Source organism: Ambystoma mexicanum, chromosome 13 (genome assembly GCF_040938575.1).
Source record: "Ambystoma mexicanum isolate Mex_15411 chromosome 13, UKY_AmexF1_1, whole genome shotgun sequence".
Lineage (NCBI taxonomy): Eukaryota > Metazoa > Chordata > Amphibia > Caudata > Ambystomatidae > Ambystoma > Ambystoma mexicanum.
This window is the reverse complement of record NC_090938.1, coordinates 389,874,984-389,889,358: the sequence shown is the minus strand read 5'-3', so window position 1 is coordinate 389,889,358 and position 14,375 is coordinate 389,874,984. Positions and strand designations below refer to the sequence as shown.

The 14,375-nt window shown below is 48.8% G+C and overlaps 1 protein-coding gene across 1 annotated transcript in view; it reads left to right on the top strand.

The window, feature by feature from the left end:
• LOC138521256 (myosin-6) overlaps positions 1-14,375 on the top strand; it is a 149,569-nt gene that overhangs the window by 37,671 nt on the left and 97,523 nt on the right. The window contains exons 6-9 of the mRNA XM_069633953.1: positions 2,760-2,862; positions 3,081-3,173; positions 3,345-3,408; positions 4,098-4,196. Coding sequence (XP_069490054.1) covers positions 2,760-2,862; positions 3,081-3,173; positions 3,345-3,408; positions 4,098-4,196 — 359 coding nt within the window. The remainder of the gene's footprint in view (positions 1-2,759; positions 2,863-3,080; positions 3,174-3,344; positions 3,409-4,097; positions 4,197-14,375) is intronic.

Here is a 14,375-nt window from a genome sequence, read left to right as displayed (position 1 = left end):
TTGAATGTTGAATTTAAAGAGCAAAGGCCTGTTCCATTCAAAAGCGATGGGCTTCCCATGCATTTCCTAAGGCCGTAGAATGAATCACTTAAAAGATTCCACGGCTAAACTGCTACCTGCAAATATCAATTCCTCCTCTTGGGTTCAAGCAAGAGCTGCACTCTTCCTTGAGCTCGGCTGGGAAGCGTCCAGTAGCTGGCGAAGCAAACGGCCAAGAAAGGCCCAGCCTACTTCTTCCACGTGCCGGAAAATGCAGAATGCATGTTCCAGAGCTCAGCGCTGAAGGTTCAACTTACACCTTCGTTCAAGTCCTCTTAGGGTGAGCCAGAATATAGACTCTTGAGGTGGCTTTGTAGCCAAAGGACCAAGGTTGAGGCCTCGTAGGTGTCTAGAGGTGCCCCTGGGTGGTAGCGGTGCGTGGTATAAATCAACATAACATAATGTAGACTCTTGAGGTGGTGAGGCCTCATAGGAGGTGTGCAGAGGTGCCCCTGGGTGGTAGCGGTGCGTGGTATAAATCAACATAACATAACATAATGCAGACTCTTGAGGTGGCTTTGAAGCCAAAGGACCCAGGTTGAGGCCTCATAGGAGGAGTGTAGAGGTGCCGCTGGGTGGAGCAGTGCGCGGTATTAATCAACATAAGATAACATAATGTAGACTCTTGAGGTGGTGAGGCCTCATAGGAGGTGTGCAGAAGTGCCCCTGGGTGGTAGCGATGCGCGGTATTAATCAACATAAGATAACATAATGCAGACTCTTGAGGTGGGTTTGTAGCCAAAGGACCCAGGTTGAGGCCTCATATGAGGTGTGTAGAGGTGCCGCTGGGTGGTAGTGGTGTGTGGTATAAATCAACATAACATAACATAATGTAGACACTTGAGATGGTGAGGCCTCATAAGAGGTGTGCAGAGGTGCCCCTGGGTGGTAGCGATGCGCGGTATTAATCAACATAGGATAACATAATGCAGACTCTTGAGGTGGGTTTGTAGCCAAAGGACCCAGGTTGAGGCCTCATAGGAGGTGTGTAGAGGTGCCGCTGGGTGGTAGCGATGCACGGTATTAATCAACATAACATAATGTAGACTCTTGAGGTGGTGAGGCCTCATAGGAGGTGTGCAGAGGTGCCCCTAGGTGGTAGTGGTGCGTGGTATAAATCAACATAACATAACATAATGTAGACTCTTGAGGTGGTGAGGCCTCATAGGAGGTGTGCAGAGGTGCCCCTAGGTGGTAGTAGTGCGTGGTATAAATCAACATAACATAACATAATGTAGACTCTTGAGGTGGTGAGGCCTCATAGGAGGTGTCTAGAGGTGCCCCTGGGTGGTAGCGGTGCGTGGTATAAATCAACATAACATAATGTAGACTCTTGAGGTGGTGAGGCCTCATAAGAGGTGTGCAGAGGTGCCCCTGGGTGGTAGCGATGCGCGGTATTAATCAACATAGGATAACATAATGCAGACTCTTGAGGTGGGTTTGTAGCCAAAGGACCCAGGTTGAGGCCTCATAGGAGGTGTGCAGAGGTGCCCCTGGGTGGTAGCGATGCGCGGTATTAATCAACATAGGATAACATAATGCAGACTCTTGAGGTGGGTTTGTAGCCAAAGGACCCAGGTTGAGGCCTCATAGGAGGTGTGTAGAGGTGCCGCTGGGTGGTAGCGATGCACGGTATTAATCAACATAACATAATGTAGACTCTTGAGGTGGTGAGGCCTCATAGGAGGTGTGCAGAGGTGCCCCTAGGTGGTAGTGGTGCGTGGTATAAATCAACATAACATAACATAATGTAGACTCTTGAGGTGGTGAGGCCTCATAGGAGGTGTGCAGAGGTGCCCCTAGGTGGTAGTGGTGCGTGGTATAAATCAACATAACATAACATAATGTAGACTCTTGAGGTGGTGAGGCCTCATAGGAGGTGTGCAGAGGTGCCCCTAGGTGGTAGTAGTGCGTGGTATAAATCAACATAACATAACATAATGCAGACTCTTGAGGTGGGTTTGTAGCCAAAGGACCCAGGTTGAGGCCTCATAGGATGCGTGTAGGGAGTTCTCTTCAGTATGCTCTACCCTCTAGACTGGGGTTTCTCCAACTTTCATTGATGTGACCCCGTTTTCATTTAGTAATACACGGTTTGCGGTGTCATAAACCTTCTCCTCAATTTTAAACATCCCTTATTTTTTTATGGCCTATTATCGATTTATCAGGCATTACAAGGCAAGTCTGTCACATCCTCTTGCCAACCCCCACCAGGGTTGCAAGCCTTGAGGTTACATAGTCTCACAGCTCACTTCCATAATGGCTGCACAATTGCTCATTGAAGGAGGATCATAAGGTCTTTATCCTGCTTAATCGCTCTGGCCTCCTAGTCCATTGGATAGCTGCACCTCCAGACAGACTGTAGGTGGCTTTGCAGAAAGGGTGTGGCTGAGAACACAAAATGGCAGGCAGCTGATTACTGCATAACGGCCCTAAGAAAAACAATTGGAGATGGAACTCTCTATGTAGCATCTCCCCTCTCCCCTGTCTCTCCTTCGCTCCGGCTCCAGTCTCACTCCTTTGCTCGCCCTTTCTTTTCCCCTTTCTCTATCTCACATTCTCTCATTCCTGTACTGTATGGCCTCTCTATCCCTTCTCTCCATTTTCACTCCATCTTCTCTCTTCTCACAGGCTTATTACTTTGCTCTCCATGAATGGCTCTAGTTTGTTGCGCTCCTCCCAACCCTTCTTATGCCTTTGCTCCTTTCCAATCGTTTTAGTGGAGAATCCGGTGCTGGGAAGACTGTGAACACCAAGCGAGTAATCCAGTACTTTGCCAGCATTGCGGCTACAGGCGATCGCAAGAAGGAGACCGCCAATAAGGTGAGTCTTGGACTTCACATTTAAGACCCAGCAAAGCAGGGAGCTGGCTCCTGATGCCCAGGCAGGACGGAAGCTGACTCCCCAGATTCAAACAAGAGCAGATGTTCATAAGCAACCCCGGCGGATAGCCAACCTCTGCACCGAGTCAAGTCCATGCTCGGCGTCTAGGGATGATCTAACTCCCTAATGATCTGCCATCATCTCTTCTTCTCCCTTAGGGTACTCTGGAGGATCAAATCATCCAGGCCAACCCTGCTCTGGAGGCCTTCGGCAATGCCAAAACCCTCCGGAATGACAACTCCTCCCGATTCGTGAGTATTCCTAAATGCTTGTAGAACTTGCCCATCCTATTGTGAAGCGAACCCCCGAGAGGCCAACCCCCCTGTTGCATTGCCCCATGCCTGATTTCCACTCCTGGCTGCTGTGTCCATCTCCTCTTCTTCATGCACTTTCATTCTCAATCCTTCCCTCTTCTCCTTCAGGGCAAATTCATCCGGATCCACTTTGGAGCCACTGGAAAGCTGGCATCCGCCGACATCGAGACCTGTAAGTGAGAATGCTTACCTCCGGCACTGTAAATTGAGGCCGATCTAGGCTAGATTGATTTAAAAACAAAATGTGTTATGCTTGTTTCATTTCATGGTTTGCCGACCCCTAAAGGGACAATCGTGAACTAACATTTTGCTATTCATCGCCTGGCTTCTAAGCACTATAAAAACAAGTGTCAAAATTACCCAAGTCAGTGTGCTCAAACTCAGATGGATTCAAATGTTTGTCCTCCATTTTACATGCAGGTATTTATCTGGGTGGATAGCTCACGAGTTAAGTGCTCTTCTCAGACATGGATACAGCATGGCCTTTCCAAGTTCAAATCCCACAGCAAGGCCTACTGAGCCCATTAACCTTCCAATACATCGGGTAATCATACCTGTTTAACAGCGCTGAGTGGGAGGAACCTGCAGTCATATATAGAAACACACATAATTATTATTATTATTATTATCTGCGGCAGACTCAGTAACCTTTTCAAATATATTACCAATTGGCTGTGCACTGAAATCAAAGGGCCGACTAGAATATTGGCAGGTTCGAAGATGTAGAACTAAGACGAAGGCACGTAGCAACAGAGTTCCCCTTTTCTAGCTCCAGACCTGTCCTTCCTGTAGGACTTCTTTGGCATTCCCAGATCTCAAGTTTCTTTGTCTTGTTCTGTTTTCCATGTCTAATCACTGCAGATCTCCTGGAGAAGTCTCGCTGCATTTTCCAGCTGAAAGCCGAGAGGAATTACCACATCTTCTACCAGATCCTGTCCAACAAGAAGCCAGAGCTGCTGGGTGAGCATCCCATCCCCCGTCCCGCTGGCCCACCTGCACTGGCCGGTCCAACACTATGCGCGGGCAGGAGCCTCCATGGGAAGAGTAGGGCCTGTCATGTGAGCGAATGTAATATGGACACACACATGCTTGGAAGGGTTGAGACCTGCAGTCGGTTAACACGTAGCCCTCTCCATTCTGTCTTGTGTGCAATGCTTCATGAAGGCGGTTTCCCTGTTTCTGGAGTACCCCAATTGTGTCATATATGGTGAATTAGACACTTGGATTTAGTGACTGGCTGAGGCTCAGAGACTTTGGGCAAGGGGAGGATACGATGTCCTTTCATCGCCTGCAATTGCAACGCCAGGCATTTCAAAGTGTATATTATAACAAAAACGTTCATCGAATTTTTAAGTGGGGGTGGGGGGAAGATAAGGGGTTGGAGGTAGGGAATAGGTAAGAAAACAGTCTCTGGGACCCACATGGGGTGGCAACTGGTCTGCTAAAGAGTACGCCCTTTAAGCAAAGCATTTGAACGCCCAAGGTGAACACCATGATGTGTGCCATTGTCTCCTTTGGGAAGGTTGGGCGCCAAGGATGCCATATACAGTTAATCACATGGGTGGGCAGTGCACACATAACGGTTTCCTTTCGCAAGGAACTAAAAACGTTACTAAACAGGTAATCAGTCCTCCCCAGTCTTAGTGAATCTTGAATCCTGGCTGGTTTGTCCTGCTTTATGTTGTCTCATGTGTATGTGTGCGCCCGATGCTTGCGGGCTGCTGGCGCGTTAGAAATAACAAATAAATAAATGCCCCAAAGGGGTGTAAACATTATATTCAGTGACCTCTTTCTGGCCCTCCTTTCAAATTGGGCGATGGGCTGTAAGTACAGCCTTCTCTTAGGATGTCTGCGTTTGCTGGCAGACACAGCCAGTGCTTTCATGGCTTCTAGTGTAATGCCAGGCATATCAGTGTTAGTGTACAGGCACAGACACACCAAATGACACACCCATCCCCTACATCCGCGGTCTGCAGTCACCGCTGCTGGCAGGGGTCGATATAGCCGGAAGCTACTTGCCGCCTGTTGTAGCTTCGAAGAGCCTGGCTAGCAGGAGCCTAACCGCTACCAGCAGCAGCATGAGCGGCCCAGGCCCAGTGCTGCCCTACAAACACCCAGGTGACATTCATCTGTATCTTTGGGAATTGCATAAAGCACCGCTAGGCGACCTCTTGAAGACATTGAAAGCATAATGAGTCATGTATAGAATGGACAATGCATACTTTGCATCTCATTTGCAGATTATGCTTGCCGCATGCTATGCAGCAGCTCCTCGTGGTTCCACGTGATTTAAACGAATCAAATAACAGAGAATTAATTAATAACGAACCTATAACAATGAAAAATATCAAATGTTTTAAAAAATGTTGGGGGGATTCTCCACAACCCCCGTTTCCCTATGTTTGAAAGCCCACCCCAATCCCCTCCCCACCCATTTTAGCCCCTTAACCTCCATATCTTTCGTTGATTTCGATTCCTTATGAATTCCTTCGTTATATTGGATTTGTTTAAATCACTGTGTACCGTCCCCGCCCCCCTGAGGTAGCTGCTACTCCTGATACCCAGAAGCTGATCTTTGACCTCGCTGAGGTGGCCCAACAAGGCTCTCACAGTGGGAAACAACCACAGAACAGGTTATCATGCAATGTTCTTTCTAGAGAGGGCCGCCTCTGCAAAAGTAGCCTACCCCAGATTCAAGCTCCCCTTTGCTGCCTCCTCCTGGACCAAAAAGCCAAATCAGTTTTTCAAAAAATGTTCTGCTTCCAGTGTCCTGCACGCATCCCTGATGCTCACAAAAGTTACCCTGCTCCTTACTCACATGGAGCCTATTTGAAGCAGCCATCCAAGCAGCTTAGGTTCAGACTCTGAGTGCTTAAGCCCAGGCCTGGCCCCCCTCCCCGAGGGGGTGATGCTGCCTGCCCCTTAGCATCCTGGGGAGGATGACCTCCCTCGAACTCTGATATCCTTGTACTCCATTAAGCCCCAAAAACATAGAGCAATGAAGGACTGTGCGCATGGCAGTCCCTGAAGCCCTCCCGCTCACTCACTTTAGCTCCCTGTTTATTCTCTGGGTAAATGCATCCATCAGAGTGAGAACCAGGGAAGGATGAGGGGGCGGTGCCTAGAGACACTGTGGATGATGAGCAGGAGACCTAGTAGTATGAGATCTCACTGTTTTAGACCCTTTTTTCCCTGTGCGCGCCCTCTAAATTCTGTCAGATCCTGATTCTTATCATGCCATCCCCTGATTTCTCTTCTACCCCCAAACTTTCCTATTCACCTCCTACCATCTCTCCTATTCTTGCTTTCGAATGGAGTCTTTCCTCCCACGGATTCATCATCTATGATATCCATACCCCAGCGCAGCTGTTCTCCAGAAACCTTTTTGCAGCCAGGGGGAGCAGTGCGGCTCCATGTCGGCTCCGTCCGAGACCTCTACACGCCCGCGCCGGATATGATCTCGGGGCAAGTATATATAGCATGCCGTGCAACATAACCTGTTTGTTTTTCTGCACACTCATCGATAATCGAGAACATACCTGCTGAGCTTAATTTGTTCTCCAACGCCATGCCTACTCTGTCAAAGCCCTCGGGGTTCAAACTGCGTGCGGATTGTGGCCCATAGATTGTGGTCTCAGATCCACACTGGACCTGTTTATACTGCTTGGGTGAGGCCCAGGACACCCAGGACTGCGGGCCGTGGCAGTCCATGCACCCGCAGACCTTCCGGAAAAGGACTGCAAAGATGTTCACCTTCGTCCACAAGGCGAAGGGTGAGGCTCCACAATCTTGGTAGAGGTCACATGGTGTGGATCGGCGCTCCAAAGAACAGGTGGCTTCATGCAATGAAAAGGCGAAGAAGAGGAAGAAGGATTTGGAAGAGGTGTCCTGCTCTCCGAGTGAGTCCTCACACGTCGCACTGACATTCATCTTCCTCTTCAAATATCAAATGTCCCGTGATTATATGTGTTTTTGTCCTTACGTCTTCATGTCAGCACCCTCATGCTTGCGAGCTGCTGGCGCGATATAAACAAATAAATAAATAAATAAATAAGAAAAGCCACTGCTCCAGGCATTCTTCTGAGCGGCTAAAAGAGGTACCTTTTCCAACCCAATCCTCTAGCCCGTAGGAGGGGGAGAGGTACCATCAAAGATGCCAGACATCTTCACCAAGACGCTGACGGTTCCGTCTCTGCGCCTATGCCACAGGTGACGGTGCCATCTGCTACGGCACCGCAGGGGCCCACTGTGTCCGTCGTGTCTGGCAGGGTACACATAGAGGACCACTCCTGCATGCATAAGGGCTTGTGCCTCGTCCAAAATAATGCTGAGGTCACTCAAAACAGATAGGCCCTGCCTTCGGGCCTAGCGGCCATAGCGGCGATTGGCGCTGTGTACACTGTACCTCCACGAGAATGCACTGCACTTCCTATGGATGATTATATGTCAAGGATGTAAGACGTGGCTGATGTAGGCTCCTGGGACAGGTCCTACATTATGATATTAAAACAGTGCATGCAGTGATCCTTTGAGCTGAATATTTGGTGGGCAGACAGTGGAACATTGTGGCAGTAAAAATCGATGGAAGAAGCAAACTCTTGAATGCTGTGGGTGGACGATGCCCAACACCGCTATCAAGGTGGAAGATTACAGCGAGTAACTCGGAGGCCCGACAGTGAATTTATATGGTGGTGTACTTGTCCTTCTGAGTTGTGTGAAGCAGCTCTGAATAACAGACAGAGCTCCCCGTGGGGGACAGCGGGTCAGTGGTCGCTCAAGCCCTCGGGAGGGTGAGGCGCATGCGTGGCTGATGAGCCTGGTGGTGGCTGCACTGCGGCGAAGGGAGTGATGGTTGGGGTCGGTACCACATAGCCCTTATATGCAGATACCAACATTGGCGATATATACTGAAAATAGAAGGCAAGTGAGAGGCTGTGTGGTTGTAGACCGATGATGGTGTGTACCTGCACTGGGGATCTGTTTTGATCATCCCCCCACATGCATTTACTGGGTTGCTGGAGCCCACGTAAAGGAGCTGAGCCCTGTATGGGACTATTTAGAGGCGACATTAGTACGCTGCAGGCAGTCTGCATAATAGCTGATTGCTCACTCACCTTGCCCTGTTGTTGATGATCCTGTTGGTGGGGCTGAAAGCTAAAGTGGTAGTAAGGGGTGAGACAATAGCCAAAGATGGGTGGTGTTCGGAGATCCTTCATGAAGCAATTACAAGAGTTTGAAGGCAATACACAGAAATTGGAAGGACTGGCGGTCTTGGATGAGTCAAAAGAACATGATCTGGTAGTACTCAGACAACAATGTTCTGCAGCCTGGGAACGATTTAGGAAATTTGATGTTGGTGTCTATGTGAGAAAGGTGCATAGTTAGGGAGTTAAAACGGGTAAATTGCTGTCATGGCTCTCTCGAAACCAGAATCTGTGACATGTGATCTTGTTTAATATGGACAAGTCTGGTGAAAGCTAGAGATCCCAAAATGAAATCAATGAAACCTTTAGTTGGTATTACAACGCGCTGTAGATTAGATTAACGTCACACTGTCCCAGATTGAACTATCCACACTGTCGGTGGAACAAGCTGCAATGCTAGATACACCTATGACTGACATGGATTTGCCTGGGATAATCGCTTATTTGGAGACTGGGAAAACGTCTGGAGGGGACGGGCTGCCGTCAGAATTTTATAAAGCTTATGGAGATCTTTTTGTGCCAAAAATGCTCAAAGTATTGGAAGAAGCATACGAAGCAGACCGCTCACCAGTTAGTATGCATGAATCTGTGATTGTGCTGGTGCTCAAACCAGAGAACCAGCAATCCCTTTGTGAATCATATAGGCCATTATCCAAGTTGAACAAGGACTTTCAAATCCTGGCAGTGTTGCTAGCTGGGAGACTGAGGCGGGTGATTGGTTCAATGATTCATCAAGATCAGACAGGGCGTGTGCCCAACAGAAATACATCCTTAAACCTGCATAGGCTTCACTATGTTATTAATAGAACCTCGTCTCATGATGCTCCATATGCGGTGGCCTCTCTTGATGCGGTAAAGGCCTTTGATTCAGTGTTCTGGATCTGGATGTATGTTACTCTACGCAGATTTCGGGTTGCAGAAGGGTTTTTAAGACGGGTACTCCTGATATACACAGAGGCCAGGGTCAGAGTTAAAACTGGTTGATATATATCGGCACCTTGCAAGCTACGCAGAGGCACTAGACAGGGTTGCCCGCTGTCACCAATGTTGTTTATCTTGGCACTGGAACCGCTGGTGGTGTACTTGAGGAGGGCGTTTGAAATGGCTGGAATAATTTTGGTTAGTACCCGGCACCTCATTTTGCAGTATGCGGATGATATCCGTTTATACCTGCAGGAAGCTGAATATAATTTCCCGCTTGCCATTGAGGTACTAGATCATTTCGCCAACCGTTCGGGTATCTTGTTCAGCAGAGAGAAATCTTGTCTCTTCCCGCTGGCTGGGATGCACATGCAACAGATGGAGGATTTACTGTGCTGGGCTTTTTCTACGGTATGTATTCCTTTCGGTACCTGGGAATAAACATATGGCATGAGACTGAGCATACACGCATGCAGAATACTGTTAAGGCACTTGATGGGATAATAAAATCCATAGGCTTCTGGAGAAAGCTACTGCTGTCAATGATGGGCCGATTGGCATTGGTCAAGATGGCTGTCTTACCCCGTTTGCTATAGCGCTTTGCCAATGTTCCGTTTAATGTCCCTGGTGCCTTTTTTAAATCTTTGGTTCTTGGATTAAAGGGTTTCTCTGGGGTCAGGGGAGACATACCATTGCACTAGTGGCATTGTGCATGAGATATGAGAAAGGCAGTGTGCAGCTCCGCGCGGTTTGAGCTGTATTACCTGGCGGCCCATATGCAATACTCTACATGGTGGTTGGTGGCTGAACAGACGTTAGAAACAGATTTGATGGATGCAGCCATTAAGCCGGTGGCGCTCAAGGAGGCTCTGTGGATGTCGGAGGGATGTCTACGAGATGCACCCTACCTATTATTGCTGGGTAGAAATATATGGAGCAGAGCATTAAGGTTGCTTAAAATACAGGAACCATATTCGCTGCATATACCTCTGTCGGTGCACATGAGCAGTGATAGGAATGATCTTAAGAGCATGCAAGCATGGGAAGACCTGAGTCTCACCTCTTGGGGAGATGTCTTTAAAGATGGGATATTTGTGGGATTCCCAGAAATCAGAGAAAAGCCTAAGGGACAATTCCTGGGATATATGAGACTGACAAAGATCGCTAAGGGGAAGTGGTCGGATTGGCCTGAGGAGCCAAAACAATAGGAAGTGCTGGCCTTAATGTATGAGCTAGAAGATGGTTGAAGGCAAGTGTCAAGACTGTCTGGGGGTTTGCTGTCGGATATGTGTGTTAAAACGTCCCGGATTAAACAAGCATGGGAAATAGATCTATCTAGGTCACACTATGGATAATAAACAATGGGATTGCACGTTGATACATGTGAAGCAACTATCTAGAAATGTCAGACATAGATTCTTACAGTTAAATGTTCTACATAGGACGTATATGACGCCACATAGACTGGTGAGATTTAAGGCAGACCTCATACATATGTTTTAGAGGTGCTCGGTTATTCAAGGTTTTTGGAGATTGATTAGTAAAATGCCTAGAAAGGCTGGTGTGATCAGGCTTCAATGGACTCTGGAAGAATGTCTATTATGTACTTGCCCTCGGGCAAAGAAGGCCAAACATGCAGTGAAATTAATGGGCCTGCCTGCGTACTAGCTAAACCCAGGATAGCCATGTCGTGGGAGAAGTGGGCTGGCCCAGAGTATGCGTTATGGTGAGAGGATAAGAAAAAATGGTCCACTGCAGAGTGGTATAGAGTCTTGAAGAGGGGACTCCAGGAGCCCATGGATAATATGGAGGCTTGGAATGCTCTCCTACAAGCGCTGTTTTGCCCCTCAGATGACAGACCTCCCTGAATATGGGTCATGGAGATGAAAGTTGTAGTGATTAACCCCCCCTTTACCGTCGCTTGGTGAAGTCTGTGTATATGTATCTTGATATATGTATGCCTGGAAATGTGACAAATTGCTGTTCGTAGTTGGTTGACTTGTTGCTGTTATGTAACTTTGACTATGTCAGTAATTCCAAACAATGCTCTGGAAGATGATGTTTGAAAATCAATAAACAGATTTAACAACATTAAAAAGGATGTACTAGATCTCTGACAATGAGGGTGACCCGGTCCATTTTGGCCTGGGACTTCTGTGCTCTAGGGAAGTGAGGGATTTCCCAGACAACTTTTTCAGGGAAGGTGAGGATGTGCTGGCACTGGCATAAGACCTGCAAGGAGGCAGCATACTCGACACCCCTCGCCCCCCGAACCCTCCCCGACCTCCCCCAGAAATGTATTTCTTGCCTTTTCCCATACCGGGAAAGCCCCAAGCCGCATTCCAGTGCTGCTTGATGTCTAAAGAGGGCAGTACTCTTTGATGTCTGCTCCATCCAAGTCCAAGGTTCAATAAGAACTTTGTAACACTCTGGACGAGTTGCCCAAGAAAAAGACGCTCCTGCCCTTCAACGTTGAAAGTGGAAGCACCCGTACTGCAGGTGTTGGCGAAGCCTGCCTCTGTTTTGGCTGTTTTGACAGAGACATGGCAAAGAAACACTGTCCCACTCTGTCAGACCTTTCACTCCTCCCACATGTCTAGCCTGAAGACATATACCTTCCCGCCCCTTCCACCGGACAGAGAGAGTAAGAGGTTTGACGCATGGGGCAAGAAGGTTTTCACATCGGACAGTCTGGCACTGTGTGCGTGAATTCCTCTTGCACTATGGCAATGTTTTCCTTCGGCCTTTAGATGGCGGTGGCTAAGGGTGCCGAGCACATCCCAGAGGGGGAAATGAGAGACACTTTCCAGGCCCTGGTCTCTTATAGCAAAGAGGCGGCATGAAAGATGGGCAATCAGGGCTCGACACAGCGGACTGTGTAGGTGGGGCCATGATCACCAGCATGATGGTCCGGCTCCACTCTTGGCTGAGGACATCATGGTTTGTGGCCAACGTCCAAGCCAGCTTTGTAGACATTCCCTTCGACAACATCAGCCTTTTTGGAGCTAAAGCTAAAGCTTCCATCCAGAAGGTTCCATTGTTAAAGGTGACAGCTGAGTGCTTGGGGCTTTCAGTGCTACAGCCCTTCACACAACCGTCATCTTGGTGCATATGCTTTTGCCCCTTCACCACATTTGCCCCGAGAGGCCATGGACTATCAACCCCGGGAAGAAGCAGACGCTTCCCAAGAGGTAGGGGAAGAGATGCCCAGAGGGGTGGGGTTGCCACAGCCTCTGTCTCTGCCACAACCCAGACCACCAAACCTCAGTGACGTGTTTAGCCAGACAGTTCTGGGGGGAGGGTGGTGCTTTCCTTGTTCTGCACGAAATGTTCGAAGACCGCGTCCACCTATTTTCTGATGTTGAGGAAGGAAGGAGGCTGGCACACCATTCTGGATCTGTGGCTGTGGAACTTCTTCTTACACAAGGACAAGTTCAACATGGTTACTCTAGCCCAGGTTCTGCAAGCCCTCAATCTACAGGACTGGTTGGTTTCCCTATACCTTCAGGATGCCTGCTTCCATGTGCCAATTCAAAGCACAGGAGGTACCTGAGGTTCATAGTGGGCCAACACCATAACCAGTTCAAGGTCCTGTCTTTCTTTCCTTGGCACCCAGAGTTTTCACCAAGCTGCTGGCAGTAATAGCGGCTTGCCTCAGAAGGGAAGGCATTCATGTCTCTCCCTACCTGGATGACTGGCTCGTCTGAGCTTGCTCCCCAGAGCTAATATCAGAGCATCTGCTCTTTTTCACAGCTTGGGCTTTTCCTTGAACCTCAAAAATTCTCAGGTTTCGCCATCCCAGTCTCTCTGATTGATTGGGGCAGACTTGGACACTCATCTGGGCAGGGCTTTCCTGGCTGAGGATCAAGTGGCGAACATCTTTTGGATGGTCAATGGTCTCCAATCCCAGGAAGGAGTCTGTGCCTTGGCTTACCAGCTCCTTGTTAGCCTCATGACCTCCTGCATCCTTGTGGTTCCGGAAGCGAGACTGTGCATCAGATCGCTTCAGTGGCTTCTCCTTTGCCAATGGTCGCAGTTCCAGGGCCACATGTCAGACCTTCTAGAAGTCTCGAACCAGTGGCTCAGTATCTTGTGTGGGGCTGTGCGAGACAATTTACTGAAAGGTACATTGTTTCATCAACCGTGGCCTTTGGTGAAGGTAGTGACAGATGCATCTCTGACTGGCTAGGTGCTTACTTGTCAGACCTAACGGTGAGTGGAATGTGCCCCCCGTGGAGTCTTGGGAACAAATCAACTTCCTGCACTTGAGGGTGATCGGGCTGGCCTTGGTCGCTTCCCTCCCCTCTGTGAAATGCAAGACTGTGCTGATCCTGACATACAACACAGTGGCCATGCACTACCTCAACAGATGAGGTGGTGCATGCTCTTTTTTTCTGTGCAGACAAGCAAGTGACTGTGGTTCTGGGTTCTGGAGAACACTGTCTCTCTGACAGTGGCTAATCTGGCCAGACGAAAGAATGTCACAGAGGATGTCTTGAGCAGACAGACATCGGCCTCCAATGAGTGGGAGCTCTGTCAGGAAGTTCTAGAGGAGATCATCTACCTTTGGGAGACTCCTCAGGTGGATCTCTTCACTTCCAGTGCCAACAGGAGCTGAGAGTTGTCTACTCCTGGGAATGTCCTCGCCAGGGAGCTCTGGGGGACGCACTGATCGTCGAGTGGACTTTCACACTCCTTTATGTGTTCCTGCTGATGCCTGTCATTTTGCTGGTTCTCAGGAGATGGCCCATGTTCGGTAGCACAATGATCCTGATCAAGAGGGACATGTGCAGAGTTGCTGGACATGGCACTCTGCCCTCGCTAGTGCCTTCTGAGGAGAGTCAAATTGTTCTCCCATTCGGAGGGATGGGTCCTCCATCCGAACCTCAGCAGCCTGAACCTTCATGCTTGGCTTCTGAGAGGCTGAAATACAAGGAGCAGGAACTGCTTCCAGAGAACAGCTGCACTGGGATAGGGATATCATAGATGAAGAATCCATTGGAGGAACATCCAT